The following is an 18,841-nucleotide window of genomic DNA, read 5'->3' as shown; positions in this document are numbered from 1 at the left end:
GCTTAACCTTTACTTAATTCTAATAACTCATCATCATCGTCATCAGTTTTTTTACTGTCCCATTGCTTGTCCAAGCTTCTTTACATGAAAAGATTGGAAATATTATCCAAAATTTTTGTCAACACAACCTTTTTTCTAACGCCTCGCTAAAGCTCATTCCCTAAGAATTTTTCATATTACCCGGAACACAAAACATACGAACAACAAAACGTTTGAACATTCACGATATCAATATTATTCAGAGCAGTGAAGCGGCAGCAGATCAAAGCGGCTTATATTAAAACGATCACTCACCCTGCTACCCTGGCACAAATTAACACAGCTATGCCCGCGGAGTAAGGAATGATGAGAGATGCTATAGTGCAGGTAGGTCAAGCGCCTTCTTGTAGGTCAAATTCGTACTGTAGGTATGACCAAAACGATGAACGATTTCAACGGTCAACGATTTTTGGTGTTACAAAAATTGGTCGGGCCTGATTAAGGCTCATAAGCCTGCCGGGCTGCGGGATTGTTCGAAAGAGTTACCGCGGCCCTGATACATAAAAGTCCTACGATGGAACACGATGGTTTTAGTCAGTAAGAGTCTGACACTCGCTCATTCTGCTAACCCACAGCGAGAGGGGTCATTTAATTTACCATCGTAAAAAAAGAAGGCGTATAAGGGTGAAAACAGTAATGTTCCTCCGTACACCCGCATTTCGTCGCGCTACTTAATTAGGAGATTTTTCGTTATGGCACCTCCGCTAGGCATTTCGTTCTCCATGTCTATCCCTTTTCTAAATAAATAAATATAAGAGAGTGTCCCTATTCATGCAGGATTAAATTCTGATAGATTGTTTTAATTATTCCACGACATGTGACAGTTTGGCGACGTGCGAAGTTATTTCGCAGCTAAGACAATGTTCTGGAAGCTAAGTGCTTCTTTGTATCTGTTTCCTTAGTTATTTGTAATAATATGAACAAAGAGACTAAGTACGTGCTTTTGTGAAAGCTATAATATGAGTTAAGAAGCTGCGTGCTTTAGTAAAAGCGGTTTGATAGATGTTGTACAGTGCTCTCACTTTGCTGAAAGCGTTTTAAATGCAAGTCAAGTCTCTCCTGCAAATCAGGCAAGCGACAAAGCTTAAGAGAACTCATAGAAAGCGAATAGATAGAATTTATCTTTTACAATGCTTCGGGGTCACATATCTAGCAGTAGACTTTTCTCAGTTGATATATGTACTATCTTATTTATTGAATTGTTGCTTGTGTGTATGTATTTCTCTATCCACCCAAAAGTAGACTGCTAGAAAACGACAAAATCATTAAGTAGGCGTTTAGAATTAATTATGATTAAAATCTAAAACTCAGTTTCAAATATTGCCCGTTACATACTTAAGTACATTAAGGACAAAAACTCTGGAACATTAAAAAAGTCACCTTAAACGCACCTAACAGAATTACATCGCTGCCGTGTATAAATTGGGCAGCGCTCATGACACACGCTAATGAAATCAGCGCGTTCGATGAATCGATTAACACGTGCGACGGTGAAGCACCTTCATGTTCAGCGCTTTGTGTCAAGCGCTTTACGCTGTGTATTCGTCACGCCGCACTTGTGAGCCGTGATTGTATGGTGATTTTTATAGTGGTGCAGTGCTCTTTTATGTAATTGACTCGAATATTAAAATATTTGAATGAGGCCGAGGTAAATTAATATACTTTTTTGTTTTGTCGCTTCTAAAGTTCACAAAACTACAGAGAATAAGATACCGATGGAATTGGTTGCACTAATTTGATTATGTACTTCTTTTTCGGTGCTATAATTTTACATTCAACTCTCAAGATGCAGTATTTAGTATAAAGTAACTCCTACGTATTAGAGAAATAAGCGTATGTAACTCTATGTTTAGTTACAGTTGCATTTTTAACAGTCAAACTTCTCAAAGACTTCAAAGCAACAAAACCATTTTTCTTCTACATCTTCGGATTGTATTTTGGCCTAAATTCGCTCCTCTATCCACATAAAACTATAGAAAAAGTCATAAAATAGCACATTTTACACATCTATTTTGCTCTAAAGTCCAGTGTTGATAGCTAGCGACCACTGTGTGACCGTAATCAAGTCATCACCTTCTTGCCTCAGTATAGAGAGCAAACAAGGGTTAAACACACAACCACGCACGAGTTATTACGGTCATCGCTTATTGAGGAAATTGGACGAAAATCGCGGAGATACAGCATCTCTATTAGTTATGTAGAATGAAGATATGTCTTATTTGCAGTGAATTTTAATTTTGTGATGGTTTGCGTCCCTTAATCTCACCTTCTTAACTAATTAGTAAATAAATTCTAAAACGTCTTCAGTTGCAACTTAAGGGCATAATTTCTAATTTTCTATATAGTCTCAAACAAGCTTTGTACCCACTGCTATTTTACCACCATCAAAAGTAGACTGGTAGAAAACGCCTAAGGCGTAAGCTACTCCAATACAGAACTTAGTAATTGCTGCTAAAGGCTGCAAACACCAACCAATTATTTTATAGACCAGCACAAGACTGTCTTCTTCAAACCAAAATCACAGTTTATATATTAAGTCTAGAAATATCTACATAAAATGTATATCATAAGAAAAGTACAAACAAAATAAGGGGTGGTGTGCTATTGCGCGTGTCAAAAGCTTTCAGCCGCGCCCCTCCTGTAAATGAACAAAATGAGTAAGTGTCAACTAATTACATGCCATTCCGTTAACCCTTTTTATTCGATTAAAGTGAAGACAAGGGAGTTACTCCTTGATTTTGTAGCATTTGATTTTCGCTCGTTGAAGGGTTAAAAGTCAGTTTGATGTACAAAGAAAATGTTCGAAAACCCTCTCATATAATGCGCTTTTCTTTTGGCCACTGTAGATTTCGTTTGAACATCTTAAGTAAGAATGTCTGATAACCAGTATTTCCGACGGGTATTGAGTTGCCCGGGTAACTGGGTTGCAGAGGTCAAATAGGCAGTCGTTCCTTGTAAAACACTAGTACTCAGCTTCATCAGGTTAGACTGGAAGCCGGCCGCAACATAGTTGAGAAAAAACTAGGCAGATTAAGTTTCAAGTCTTTACGTAATCAAACAAATAACAATATTCTTTGTGGCTTCATATATAAATACCTGACAATCTAATCCAAGCTACTTTTTTCATTAAATAAATAAATAAATCTACATAAGAACACGTCCAACAAGACCATTGTACGTCATATAACTGATCTACGGCGATTATTTTCTTCGTACAAGGGAGGGTACCGAGACATGATGTAATCCTACCTCATTTGACATTTATTTTGTAATGGTCTGCTCATTTTTCTCAGTCTGGATCATTTATAACGGTCGTTTGGGATGCTGGCTCCATTTTTGCAAAATTTTCGGCTTACAAACCTGTGGAGTCCTATATATACAGTTTTAGTTTATGTTCTACGTATGACGTATATGTCTAATAGTTTATCTCTCACTAGCTGTTTTTGACGGTTTTATCTGCGTCCAGTGATCAGTTCTTCCCGTACCCGGATAAAGTAGTATAGTTTGAAATAGAATGGCTTCTCAGAAGTGAAATAATTTTTCAAATTAGTTTCACAGTTTCGGAGCCTTTAGTTCAAAAACAGACAAAGAATTTCTGTTTAAAGTATATATGTATAAATTAAAACGTACAAAATTATTTCAACAAAAGGATTCAATTCGAAATCTAAGTTTCAGTCGAAAAGTTGGTCGTAACTTCGAATTAAGGCCTATCGCGTAATAATTTGATCATCGTCCAAAAATCTCAGCGGATAGGAAGAATAAAACAATATTACGAAAGTGAGGGATATTTCCTTGGTTTAATGATTGGCCTTTGAGTAATCTGTCCCTAATCTGAGATGTCAAAGAACGTGATAAGATTTCTAATTAACTTTATAATTCTGGGCTAATGGAATGAAGCGCGCCAACGTTTGAGAACATTATTTTAAAAATTCTGGATTCTCTTTGAGTCTTCGTATTGAAACTGTCAAATTGGTTCGTAGGTTTTAATTTTGTCTACGTACTATAATTACTAGTGTCTAGGTTCTGAACTACAGTACAGATGAAAATAGATTTCTATCAAATTAAGATTACTTTCATATTTTTAAACATTTTTCATTATGTATTTTGTTGTAGTTGTCATAACTTTGCGTCACAAAAAATAACCATCAACCAAGGAGACATCCTTACGTATTTGTTCCTAGGAATCTTCAAAAAGCTTCGCTTGTTAACTTTACGATACTCGACAAAATAAAAACAAAACACTACTGTAGTAAAACGACTAACTTCAAAAATGGAAAGATATTTGGCGCGAGCTAGATAGTGCCCAAATTGTAGCTTGATCTGATATCTGGTCTGTTTTTGTCTTTTATGATTGTTTTTTTTTTACACAATAAACGTATCAACAATATCATGATCCCCAGTGATAGACAAGTTAAGATAGAATACAAGTGTAGTGGTTGCAGGGCAGTGCAGTGAGGGCATCTATGTGCCCTATTGTGCCAGAATATTGTCATATACACCTATATTATTATCCCCCAGTGATACACACGTAAAGATAGAATAGTTACAAGTGCAGTGCTTGCAGGGCGGTGCGGCGAGGGCAGCCCGTGCGAGCAGCTGTGTCGCGAGCTGCATGACGGCACCTACGAGTGCGGCTGCGGCCCTGGTTACGTGTTAAACGCTAGACTAGTATACCTCCCCCAGTGATACACGCGTAAAGATAGAATAGTTACAAGTGCAGTGCTTGCAGGGCGGTGCGGCGAGGGCAGTCCGTGCGAGCAGCTGTGTCGCGAGCTGCATGACGGCACCTACGAGTGCGGCTGCGGCCCTGGTTATGTGTTAAACGTCGATGGATATGGGTGCTCAGGTGAGTTGTAACTCTTGTTGGTTGATGCTGTCCTGGTAGTTGAGCTAGCGAATAATGTTAGAATCCCAGCAAATCTATCACAATACATAAAGCTGATTGAGCTTTATATACAAATTTTGTATATTTGCTTGAGCACGCTAACTGTTAGTCCGATTTGAAAAAGTAGGTATTTCAGTGTTAGATAGCCCATTTCTGTAGGAAGGCTTTTTACTAAGATGCGCGAAGTGGTTCCCACTGGACGCGGGTAAAATGCGGGCTAGCTAGAAGTTATTTTTTTTCTGTTCATTGAGGAGGGCTCTAACTGTAGGTTCATGAATTTGAATCTTTACATAATAATGTAGATACCTAAATAAATGTGTTTACTAGAAAAACATATATTCAGAAGAACTTATTAATGCTACTCTCCAAACAAATTCCCCAGTGTTCCTTATCAAACTACTCTTTCAGACTTAGACACAGCATTTCTTACATCTCGATAAGAAAAAAAAAGACTAGTGCCATCTCGATGATGGTAGCACAGCTCCTCAAAGCTCTCCGGTCGATAGACTTGACGAGAGATGAATTTATGATGAGCTAATGGCTATACCTACGTTTACAGTCCACTGAGTTCATCAGTGTTACTTACAAGGACGTAGGGTACTTTACATATCGAAGAAAAGCTATATAACAGATCAACTGAAAGAGTAATGGAATATAGTAGTTCCATTCAACAACAGTGACGTTGATAAAGAAAATAAAATTAATTATCACAATGTGACCAATCAATCTATCAGTCTAAGGGCCGATTTTTCAATCGACAAAAAATATGACAAACCATTCAATTTATCCCTCAGATCGAAAGCAGAATCGACCCTTATTTAAAGAAAAAATAACTGATTTTTAAAAGACCTGTTTCTGTTCTACCTAGAATTATGTAAAAATATCGAATAGCACAAATAAAACTTAGCAAAGCAAATATTGTGTACGATTATGTAACAAAATCTTTGTAGTAACATTAAATCGTTCTAGAGAATACCTAGAAGGAACAATGTCTTTCCACCGACATCATAGAATTGTACAACTCGATTTGTCACATGAATCGATTTCTCTCGTACTCGATTCTGTAGAATCGAGAGATATGTAGGTAGCGTTTTGTGTACCTATGTGGTTCCACAAACTTAGTTCGGCACTTGAATACACTGCTCTTTGAATAGACGGAACATAGTTCAGTGTTACTGTAACGCTTCATGTTTTCATTCTTGAGTATCGTTTGTTAAAGTTTCTTAAAACATTTTTACTGACTATTAATCTGGAAAAATCACACTACTCCTATAGATAATAATATAAATCTGTTGTAAATCCCATAAGACGACCAGACAATGAGTCGTATCGCTAGAGCGGTAGTTGCATGGGCAACCACAATTTTGCTTATAAAACTTTGAAGTCATATAAACCTTTTCTAACATAGCCCGAGATAATTTAAAACCTTAATATCCGACTTATAAGGAGCTAAAACTTGCTCAAATAATAATAGTCAACCTATGGTTGTATCAAGGTTCATTCTTCTCTAACATAAGTTATTTTTCCACAGAGCTAAACGCTACAAGAGCAACCGACATCTCAGACGCGGACGAAGACGTTCTATATCAAAAGGACGTGTCCTTCTCAGCAGAACTAGAAATAGCACCGTCCAATAGAATAAGTAAACCTACTGTTAGCTTAAAACATATCGACGATGACAGAACGCAAAGACTTACAACCACACTGCCAATAGTTTATAACACGAGAAGTACACCAAATTATACTTATACGGGAGAGAAATCTAAGCAAGTGGATGGTTTGAAAAGTCTAATAGAGGACGGAGTTAGTAAAACGGACTTGAATATCATTGCTGATGAAGTCAAAGATGATTTATTGGAAGCAAGTGACGCGAAGGTGACAACGCTCGGACCTAGTTTAGAACAGAAAGTAAGTACTAACAACAAGTTTGTTGGAAAGGTTACCGCAGATTGCCGAAGTACTATCGATTTTAAAGTAAGACGTTGTGACATTTTGCTGATAATACTTTGAGCTAGACTAGACGGATTGAGGTTTTCAATTAAAAGTTTGTTATTGGAGTTTGAGGCCTACTTTAACTTAAGCTTTGAATTATAAGTAATGATCGGTCACCCTATAAAGTATTTGTAGAGTGTCAGTCGAAAAGAGTCTTGATTTAAAATATCTCACATTAGTTTTGCTGGAGAATTCATCATTATGGTCTCCAAGTAAATAGATCTCCTATATCCACATAATCATAATTTACCTTTATACAATCGCATCAAATAAAAGTAACACAACTTTTAGCCTGTCGAGTAACATTAAATATAGAATCAATTGGCATATTTTCTATCCTTGATGATCTTCAATACTATCTGTTCTCCAACCAGGTGCCAGGAGCGACAGCATCTCCCCCATGGACGGCGGCAGTCGAGGCCTGTGACTGTGATAGTTGTAGCAACGAACGGTGCCCTTGCGCCGGTAACCCCAATACTTGCAAACCTGGTGAGTGATTTACTTAGTCTAGATGGTATAATCATTATCAAACATCCTTGTGCCATAACAGGGTCCACAATTGTACTAAGCTATCTGTAAGCCTATTGTAACCAGTGACAAACTTGTGGAACGCAAATAAATGATTGTATGAATATCCTTCCTTCCTCCCTTCAGAATGGACATACAATTAAGTACATATGACACACCTAATATTGTGTGTAACTTATTGTTCGATAGCAGTCTCAATGTCATCTAATATACTGCTTTTGGTAGATTACAGTCAGGTCATGACTTCGATAGTATTGTCTAGATATCTCGCTTTATAAATATACCAGTCGTTAGCATAGTCATTAAGAAAGTGATAGAATAGTTACGATCGATGCACATATCTTACGTAACGTAGTTCTTTCCTAAATAAAATGACAGACACCTAAACTAAGGCAGAAATTTACTAGGAGTTGACAATCAATCGATAAACCAACAGCGCAGTTACCCAAACATTTAATATCTAGCTTTAATATAACTGCGACTCACCGATACCGTTATATCAATAACTTTAAAGATTTTACAAACAGATAATTCATATCGATTAGCAGTTATTGGTTCTTCAAAGTCGAAGCACGTCAGCCTAAATCAACAGATTTAGATTAGAGCGAATATTTGAGCTTCGGTCGTAATTTTCACGACCACGAAAGGCAATGGAAAACGTTCGACCGGTACGCCAAGCCTTCGGAATTTAGACCCGGACAAATATTTAAATGGCATTCCAGAATTCGAACCTACATTTTTCTGCATAATGAATATTATGATTGGTTCGCAAATAATGACTATAAATGATGGCATTGAATGTTTTGGTCGTAGCGTTAAAACTGTAAATCAAGTCTTTCCGAACAATTATTTGCTCAACTAAACAAAGTCTCACTCCCCCAATATCCTTTAAATTCAAAGTAAAACTCAATGGGAGCAATTAACAGGCCCACAAAAGATAATGCTTACCAAAGAGTTTGAATATCGGCCAATGAACGGCCGCCATTTTGAATTATTGCTTTTTGAAGTGCTTACAAACTGTTTGAGATGGCGGAGTTTAATCGACTTGTTTTGGTTTTGTACGTACAAGTTGAGCGATACAGGAGTTTATATCGTTGTTTGGTTAGGTATTCTAATCGCATTAGTCTTCTGCCTTGTCGGTTTCACGCTTGATAGAGTGGTCGTGGTTATCGCTTGAGGTGTTGATAGAGAAATCTTTACAAACTTACCGTCTCTCTTCTTTGACGGCCTTCCTCATGCATTCATAACGAGACATTTATTGTAGCTTTTATTTATTCGGTCCATCTTACTGGTGATCGCATTATTATTGCGAGTTACTTACTGCACGCGTTTAACTAAAAAGACTTGTTACCTAGTTATGATGATTCTCAAGAATTAGCTCACAACTCATCGTCATCCTCAACATATGAAGGTATTATATCCTAGAGCATATGTGATCAGTTATATGTCTTTTCTATTTTTTTCTGTCTTTTTTTATTTTACTTGCTATACTCAATACTGAAACTTTTGATTCTGTTAAAGTTTTAGGACCAGTCTCCACCTACCTGACGTCAATAATAATTACATAGTTGTTAACAATATTCAATATTGATGTTCACAAAGTTCAGGTATTATTGAGGTGACCTTTAAAGTTGTGACTTTCAAACAGTTAACAAGAGTAATTGTAGAGCAATACAGCAGTTTTGCATAATAAAAGCTAAGAATGTAAAAGTAAGGTTAATTCTATTTACTTGGCGATAATAATGGCATTCAAGGTCGATTTCAGCCAGTCAGCTGCACATGACATATTATAGTGCACTATTTGCGCAGACACAAGTGCACTCACTATTCCTTCACTTTCATAACCCGATGGAAGACCTGAAACACTACCCAAGTGGATATTGAATTTTAAGCCATCATCAAAAATGTGTAAAGCAAGGAAATAACAGGAAAAAATCCCTCTACAAAATAATGATCCACCTTTCATACAAGTAATTTAAGCCCGTAGCGGAGCAAAAATCCCAAAAATATCGCCTGAAAAGATTTGAGGCAACAAAATTCGAAATTCTAACGCCAATAAGAATCCGAGGTCTGGTTACTGTCAATTACAAGGTAAAGAGAAATTGATTTAGCAGTCGAACGCTTCACTGCGAAGAGAATTTCAGAAGCTTAACAAAAAAATGGGTCTATGTACTAAGACACTTTTTTAATTATCTAGCTATCCCGACTTTTCCGATTTGAATTTCTATGGTAATATTCGAATGCTGTCACCCTTCTCTCATCAAGTATTCCATTACTGCATTAAACGAGCAGCTTTTAAACAGATACCAACTAATTCTGCATCTCAGTATTTATCTTTCTTCTTCGAAGAAAGAAAAAATATACTATGATCATGAAAATGGTCCATGTAATTTCCGTCTACACTATGTTCCTTCTGAGTCCAACTATCACACAGCAACCAAGTAGGTTACATAACGCAAGCCGGAAGGTACACGGCCGCCATTACCAACGGACCACTTCCGCAACGCCCCAACTTCCCCAACTTTACCCTGACAGTTGTTATTGAGTTGCCTCCAGCACAACGTGATCCGATTATGGTGAATTCACTCTAAAATTAAACCTGTTTACCTGCATCCATGAAACTTGATACTTTTCATGAAAGAGGATTAAATTGAGAGTGATGGAGCACTTTGTGATGTTAGCGAAAGTAGTGGTGATATCAGGGATTAGGGAAATGAGTGTAATGTTTATTAAGTAGTGTGTTTACGAGATAAAACAACCCCAGAGGTACTCGTATATATACACATTCATTAACTTGCCGAAAATGCTATAGGTATTCAAAGGTGCTAGAAATCACATTGTATCTTACAATAACAGACAAGATTATTCCAAAGAAACAAAAAAAAAACAACTCGGCGTATCACTCGAATCGATTAAAAGTAAGTTACGAGTAAAATTCACCTGCTCCTAACTTTACGGGAATCACAACTCTTGACACCGACGGCGGCGTACCGTTGCGTGAACTGAGTCACCCCGATTTTTCGATTACCGACCCCTAGTGTTCGCCTCCCTTAATCGACGTCTCTGGAAGAATGCAGGGCGCTTGAATTATATTAAGTAATATCAAGGGTCCTTGATCTACGGCCCCTGGACGTACTTACACTAGACTGGGGGAAATGTACGAGAAAATAGCTGAATTATCTGCACCTACGGCGTCTGAATCATGCAAAACTTGATTTGTACACAGCGCTGGCTGAATTTGTAGCAGGTTTTCCTATTTGTGTTTGTTCTCGTCTGCATGCTGTGACTTACGAAGTTGAGCTTCGATTTACCTACTTGTTTTGTTCATTTTGTTGCTATGTTTTAGTGATTTTGAATGTAAAATAGATTTGAGAAAAAAGAACACAAATGGTGCAGGAATTATAGCTACCTTGTATACTTCATCTCTGAAAGACACCTATTGAACTTTTATTACCTTTGTATTATTGCCACAGTTTCAACCTTCTCCTTTCAAATCTTTTGACAATATTTTTATTTATCGAATTGTCTGCTCCGCGGAATAGGATACCTCGATGTCTCTTAAACTTTTTGTCTATTAAGTTTTGTGAATCGTTAAACCGATTTAAATAATTCGACTTATAGTTTGCAGAGGTCTTGCAAAAATCCATTGATTTATTTATAAGTAAATAGACTTGCTGATTCACAAAGTTAGCACAATAGGGCCAAAAATATGGAATCTAATTAACATTTGACCTGAGCCAGATGAGGCGCATTTTATATAAGCTTGGGTACAAAGGCAATGACAAACGGTGCCAGACTGCTTTTATTGCAGACGTGGCGTGTCTTTCTCATAATTAAGATATCTCATCTCGCTGCACGGAGGCTTGGTGAAATGACTCAATTTCCCTTCGTACAGATGTGGGCACATTTGTTTATAACCCCTAAACGTTCGTGTAATAGCGCTCCGTTACTTTGTTGCTAAATGTTTTATTGCCATTCTGTTTGAACTTTATACATTCCCAATGACTTACGCCATGTCATACTTTTATACCAACTTCTAACTAGGGGATGTTTGAAACGGTTTTGTTTTTCGTCCCCTAATGAATTGTGACGAATTATAGCTGAAGATAAAGAATCAAATTGATGTTGAAATATTAAAACTTTTGCCGTCTCTAGCGATTTTTAATGACTAAAATTTTTACCGACAAAAACATTTGGATCAAGTTTCTCTATTGACGTAACAACCGGTTTGTTTGAAACGGAATCCCATTATCCGAGCTTCATGTTTTCAAAGCACACAAAATGCCGAACAAATGCTTTGTTTGAATATGGACGGATATAATATTAATATATTCGGAGCTAATCCAGGCAGCGCGACTGTACACAGATCATGCAAATCCCTGTTAGTCGGTGAGATTGTACACTCGACGACGCAAGTGCTACGTTTATGTACGACACTTAATCTCGTGCCGCCAAGGGTCCGTTCACACAGACCGGCTCCGAGAGTATTGGCGCGCATTTTCCTTTTCACACAGACCAGAATCGGCTCCGATCGGCTGCATGAGCGTTAAAGAACATGCAATCGGAGCAAACGCGTGCAAGTCCGAGAAAAAGTACGCAATCGGAGCCGATTAGCTCCTCATCCATTCTTAATGACAAAAGCATTACAAAACAATGACACATGCATATGCAAAAATAAACCTTACTACAAATACTAAGTACTCGATTTTCAACGTGTTAAGAATTTGCTCTCCTCTCCGATACAATCTGTCTGAACGGACCCTTAATCTCGTGGCGCTAACACGTTTGAGATGAACCCTTAGCTGTCACAACTAATTATTTATGGAACATGTTTGCATTGTTGAACCTGATTGTACCAATTATAGGACGTGGTACCTACTTGGTGTCCTATTGCTAAAGACCTTGTGGAATCCCTTCGAAGTACTAAGTTTTGTACGTAATTGCATTGCTTGCTCATAAACATACACCGCTCAAGTTTATTATTTACTAGCTGTTTTCAGTCGCGTGGGAACTACTGCCCTTACCGACATAAAAATGTAGCCTATGTTACTCAGGAAGAGTGTAGCTTTCCAACAGTGATAGAATCTTTCAAATAAGTCCAGTAGCTTTTGAGTTTATCCATTACAAACAATCAAACTAAAATACATTTTTTCTTCTTTGTTATTAGTGTAGATAAAATATAGTTCAATGGAGCTCATAAATGCGGCTATTTCAAAGCGTTTTTATCCAAAAAATAACACAGACATACAAACACAGAAATCGAAATCGAAAATCAGCCGATAGAAAAGCAATAAACAAATAAACTCTTTTGCAAAAAAAGCGGGCACCTATGCGAAATCTTAGTTTTAAGGACTTTACGTGTATTTCAAAGGGTTTTAATGATTTTAGTATGTTTCTAGCATCACAAGAGTTAGCCGAGCATGCGTGAGAGTGTATTCTAAATTTGAATTTTGTACAATTGCTAAGAAATTGGTTAAACCTTGTTTTGGACTAATTGCTAGCAGAAAGTTCGTCGGTGTTTCGAAAAGTTTTTGAAGTGATTTTCAGAAAAATGATAATGCAGTTTTAATTAATGATTAATGTACTTTTTTGTTGGATCAAAACACTTTTGAAAAACTATGCGTATTTGATAAAATTTTCACCTGCTCGAAATGGGATATACTGATGGTTGATGGCAATGTTAAGAGTTTCGGTATTTTAGTGTAAAGCGTTCTATTGTTTAGATATTGTACCCACGTGTTTTGAAATATCGCTTTATCATAAATAAACACTATTTAGAAGAGTATCAGTACTTTGAGCTGCGACAAAACCAATTTAAAGTAAGCAGTGCCGATCAAAACTCGTCTCCTATCAGACTTTGACATTTTTAAAAGTCTTGAAATTCTACAAAATATAGAAAATAGCACATAGACTGTGAGCACGAGGTCTTAAGGTCTCGTAATCACTGATTTTTAAACAACCTCGTCTCTTGGGAAACTCCGTAGACCTCTGAAGATCTATGAGTCTGAGCGTTCAAATAGCGTGTTTTCATCCCACGGACATTTTATTAAATAAACTTGCCTACAATGAGATTTCCTGGCATCTACAGCACTTTCTTGCTTAAATCATCGTTGAGTAACCCGATACCTATGGAGTTATCGAGAGCTTCAACGCGGCAATAATTTGACTTTTTAGATAGCTTTAACCCTCCTCATCATTTTTCATGTGGTTAATTATAACATTTATTGCAAAATTTGGTATTTTTTAAATGTCAAAGTGCGATAGGAGACGAGTTGTGATCGGCACTGCTTACTTTAAATTGGTTTTGTCGCGCCAAAGGTACTGATACTCTTCTAAATAGTGTTTATTTATGAAAAAGCGATATTTCAAAACACGTGGGTACAATATCTAAACAATACAACGCTTTACACTCAAATACCGAAACTCTTAACATTGTCATCAATCATCAGTATAGCCCGTTTAGAGCAGGTAAAAATTTTATCAAATACGCATAGTTTTTCAAAAATGTTTTGATATAATAAAAAAGTACATTAATCATTAATTAAAACTGCATTATGATTTTTCAGAAAATCACTTCAAAAACTTTTCAAAACACCGACGAACTTTCTGCTAACAATTAGTCCAAAACAAGGTGTAACGAATTTCTTAGCAATTGTACAAAATTCAAATTTAGAATACACTCTCACGCATCCTCGGCTAACTCTTGTGATGCTAGAAACATGCTACAATCATAAAAACCCTTTGAAATACACGTAAAGTCCTTAAAACTAAGATTTCGCATAGGTGCCCGTTTTTTTTGCAAAAGAGTGTATTATGACAGTACTATAAAATTCTATCGGCTTCTATACCACTCCTTGACCAAACACACTTAATATAATAACCCTTTACGGTCAGTACGGGAGTTCGTGTGGACGGAAATTGAACATTCAGATATGTTCTGCAATGTGATAAGAATTCGAAATGAAATGTTGGTTACTCGGTAGATGGTAAGTCTGAGTAGAATCAGGAAATAATGAACAGCTCTTGAACTATAGAAATGGTGGCTTGAACTATGGAAATGTGTTTGGGCCTATGTTCCGTAGTCATAATTTATTCTTTCATCGTTTATTTCCAATATGTCATAATTTGATTTATAAATCGATTAAATCACAGCTACCCAGTATATGGGTAAAAGAACCAACAAGAATATATTAAGAATATTTTGATAGCTGACAAAATTACATGAATATGACAAGCAACCCTAATTATAATAATCTCCCTTTTACCCGATGGTTGACTGAATGCTGGCATTAAGTCCGCCAATGTAGCATTTTTGTACATAAAGAATAAATAAAAAAATAAACCCTAAGTATTCTAGGTCATTCTAGTATATTTTTAGAAAGATCTTGCAATAAAGAAGAAATAAATGCATATCATAGCTACTGAATAAAGAAGAAACTCGTAACTTTCTCCTGAAGTCTTGTGAAGGTCCTCTCATTTCACCTTTATGGAATTTATTCCGTCAATAGCATCCTCCTTACGTTTTTATAGCAGTTTTCAAGGTACAATTTCCACCGTTACTCCAAGGTCAAGAGGAGTAAAACAATGAAAGTTTTCTAAGCACTGTTGTTACTTTAACATTGGACGATGTTCAGGGAAGCACTTTGATGGTGTTTAGAGTTTTCTTGGCTATGAGATTTGTGTAAAAGTGTGTTAAGTGAACACTTTAATGTAGGTAAGGAATATATAGGATTATGTTCTAAGTAGGTGCGGTTTAAAGGTCTTTTTGTGGGAAATCATTCATCGTAGGCCTTTTATGTACCAGGGCCGCTGTAACTCTTTCGAACAATCTCGCAGCCCCGGCAGGCCTTGGCCCTGCTGGGTCCCACTGATGATTTCTCAGCAATGGGATTTGTGTAAAAGTGTGATGAGTAAACAGTTTCCTGTAGGTAAGGAACATAGGATTATGTTTGTCGAAGAACTTAAATAGGTGTGTTTAAAAGGTCCTCATTCAGGATTGTATAAGGTTGTACCCGTGTACCCAGCATTATATTATGTTGTTGAAGGAAAATGTTATGAGTTGTACTTGCTTATCTGGATAATTTTCTTTAGTCATAACCTGTTGAACATTTACCTACCTTGGGCACGTTGAGGATTTGAAGGCTATGTTAGGAAGTGAGCACGTATCTTACGCCTCTGCCTTGCACGTGTAAATTATGTACCGAAACCTTTTATAGTTCAGTCTATCTCCGACTGCAAATCTATTTAGAACTTTGTTTGTAGTGAATAATGTTATAAACTATGTACTACATAGTCTTTTTGAGTGATACCTACCTTACTGCTCATTTTTATCATCATGTAACCTTTTCCCAACTATCGGGGCCGGCTTCGTCTAAACGGTGGGGCTGAGTACCAGTGTTTTACAAGGAGCGACTGCTTATCTGACCTCCTCAACTCAGTTACCCGGTCAACCCAACACCCCTACGTAAGACTGGTTATCAGACTTCCTCCCCATTTTTAGACTGAAAATAACCTCATCTTCTCTTTCAGACGGTCGCGTATCAACGCCGCGCTTTTCGGGCGCGTCATGGCTCGCGTTACGCGCGTTACGCGGCGCGTACAAGCGCGTTCGCGTACGTGTACGCGTTCGGCCGGAGAGGGCGCGCGGCGTGTTGCTGCTGACTGGCGAACATGATGATCTGTCTGGGGATTATTTGGCATTAATGCTGAGGAATGGTCATGTGGAATTGAGGTGAGATACTATCTAACCAATATTAAATCTTAATTTAGAATTCTGGATGTTGATAATTTAATAGCAATAAATAAACACCTTGATTTGCTGTAAATCTTACTTCAATCTTGTTAATAATGTTGTCTGTACACATTGCTGTAAAATAAACCTGCCTTCGGGAATAATAATAATGGAATAGCTGAATAAATTCGACTTCATTTCTAAGTGCCTGATTGTACCAAGGTGTCAATGCTTACATGTTTTGCAAAATAAGACGATGCACTATATCTCATGTAAAAAGGATGGGACTAAATCAGCTAATTGCCACCAATTTAAATAGACTGCAAAGTAAAAACACTTAATCCCATCTCACAAATAAACTACAACTTCTTACGACGACACCACACAAGTCTCATACCAAATTCAATTACCCTGAAAACAGGGTGCAATATCCCCACTACATTGCAACACTCCCTTGCATTCACGGATACTTGCACTGGTCAACGACCTTTTCAAGTAAAGTGCACTGCCTTAGCATACGATATCGGTTAACCACTTACCGGGGAGTGCTTCATGTTTATATTAGCCTAGTGGTCACCTCGGGGATTGAGGGTGACACACAGACATTCAAATCTACTTGGGGCCTTTACATGTGTGTGTAAATAGTCAGTGGGTATTGGACACGAAGGGAGTCAATCCCTGTGGTGTGGGAATGAGCATGTGTTATTTTTTCTATAAGCTTTTAGGGGTGATCGGTTCAAATCAGGCATAATAAATATACTAACCCTGTAACGCCCAAAACTACTAACGTATCGATTTATGAAAAGAAATATAATGCCCCGTTATGCGTTAAAAATTAAATAAAATGAACTATTGAATTGCCAGTTCACTGGCATTGTACAAAAAGCATAAATAGATTTTATTTACAGTGTTTGAAAACACACATACTGTATGATTAATTTTGTAATATAATCAGCAAAAGAACTTGGAAGACCTAGATATTACTCTGTAGAACAGAAAGTTTTATATTGTTTAATGCCTTTTAATTGAGAGAATTTACATTTCCGAATAAGTGTTAGGCATTGATAAAAATCTTTATTCCTCCTTTACAATATTTAACAATTGTAGCTAAAATCCAGGCACCACAATTCATTTCAGTATTCCCTCTTTGATTTTCGAAATGCTGATCAGACCGGATCTTCAATAGCTGCCGTTAATTAGCCCGGCTCTAATTATCCGGGTGCAGTCCGGTATTAATATCGATCCGGATTATATTCTATCCATTATTAACCAGCATTGTTCTTAAGTTCACAATAGTGGAATGAAGCTGGGATTAAATCTGTGGATTGAAACTGTGGTTTCCTGGCTGCAGTTGTTGCGTTTTTATTTTTTTTGCGGAAGTTCAAGAAAGAGGTTTTTAGAAGTAAGGTTTTTGTACTTGTGCGAGAATGTTTTACCCACGGTTTTACCTTTTTATTTTGACCTGGTATTTTGAAGCTCTAGAAAGCAATATTTTTAGTATATAGTCACCTACATATAAAATGTTATTTAGAACGAAATTATTTTTTCTACAAATTAGAGAGTTTGCAAACTAACCCGCAAAATCGAAGAGCCACTTTCACAACGATCGAGTTCCATTGAAGACTTTTGAAACATGACTTCGTTAAAAAGAATAGAAAAACAGAATTATAATTAAATATAGACCCAAATTACCTATATTTTTGGCAAAATTTTTACCAATCACAACATCTTCTTCCACCAGATTCGACTGCGGTAGCGGCGCCGGCATCCTCAGGTCTCCGGAGCCAGTGAGACTTGGCCACTGGAACACCATCTCCGTGTACAGACACAGATGGGACGCGTGGCTCCGGCTGAACAACGGCAAGAGGGTGCGGGGACGGTCTAAGGTAAGACAAAGTACAATTGGACAAAGACCATACACGAGACATAACTTGTGTCTGAAGGTAGTCGATTGACTACAGAGTAGACTTGCTAACAAGTACTTGGGAAGTAGACTACGGATTTAATTAAACATGGAACTCTAGTTAAAAAGAAGGAAACTGTAAGATAGTCGAATGAAAATTATCGACGTTTGTCCACCGCCACCGTCACCGGACCGTCACCGATAACGAGATGACGGTGCCGATTTAGCATTTATTTACTTTGGCCATGTATCCACCAAAACCATTTATAATTTGTTTAAAAATACATCTTATTGTGGATACATACTTCTTTTAAAACGGAGAAATAATAATTTTCTCATCTCTCAATTTTCAATCAAATTTTCACATCGGTATTTATTGAAACAAATTAGCAGTCCCAAATTCAACTCAGACACTTTACACCCATTCTGTTATACCAAATGATTTCAAATAGCTGAGACCCTTACTTGTTACCATTGTCCAATGGACCGACACCAATTTATTGTGATTGAAAAATGTTGAAAAAACGTTTTTTTTTCTCCTAAAGAAAAGTCAAATTGTTTTTTCTATTTTCTTTGTCCGTTCGGTCCACATTGCAAGAGTAACGGCTAGGAGCAATTGACCGTGGAAGGTTTTACTTAGAGGCACGGAATCTGGGCTTCTTTCGCCTTTGGAATTTGAAAGAAAATGCTACGTTTAGTTTAGTCCTTCGCTCGGTTTGTTAGTCGCTTTGTGATTGCTGAAGTGTGATTGAGATGTAGCTTT

At 37.2% G+C, this 18,841-nt stretch overlaps 1 protein-coding gene across 1 annotated transcript in view; it reads left to right on the top strand.

Moving 5' to 3' along the window:
- The window catches only part of LOC110378055 (pikachurin), a 166,258-nt gene that overhangs the window by 107,850 nt on the left and 39,567 nt on the right, over nucleotides 1–18,841 (top strand). Inside the window, exons 3-7 of the mRNA XM_064041099.1 lie at nucleotides 4,769–4,885; nucleotides 6,456–6,832; nucleotides 7,291–7,405; nucleotides 15,974–16,175; nucleotides 17,917–18,061. Coding sequence (XP_063897169.1) covers nucleotides 4,769–4,885; nucleotides 6,456–6,832; nucleotides 7,291–7,405; nucleotides 15,974–16,175; nucleotides 17,917–18,061 — 956 coding nt within the window. The remainder of the gene's footprint in view (nucleotides 1–4,768; nucleotides 4,886–6,455; nucleotides 6,833–7,290; nucleotides 7,406–15,973; nucleotides 16,176–17,916; nucleotides 18,062–18,841) is intronic.

This window comes from Helicoverpa armigera, chromosome 24 (assembly GCF_030705265.1).
Source record: "Helicoverpa armigera isolate CAAS_96S chromosome 24, ASM3070526v1, whole genome shotgun sequence".
Taxonomy (NCBI): domain Eukaryota; kingdom Metazoa; phylum Arthropoda; class Insecta; order Lepidoptera; family Noctuidae; genus Helicoverpa; species Helicoverpa armigera.
This window is presented reverse-complemented; position numbering and strand designations above follow the sequence as displayed.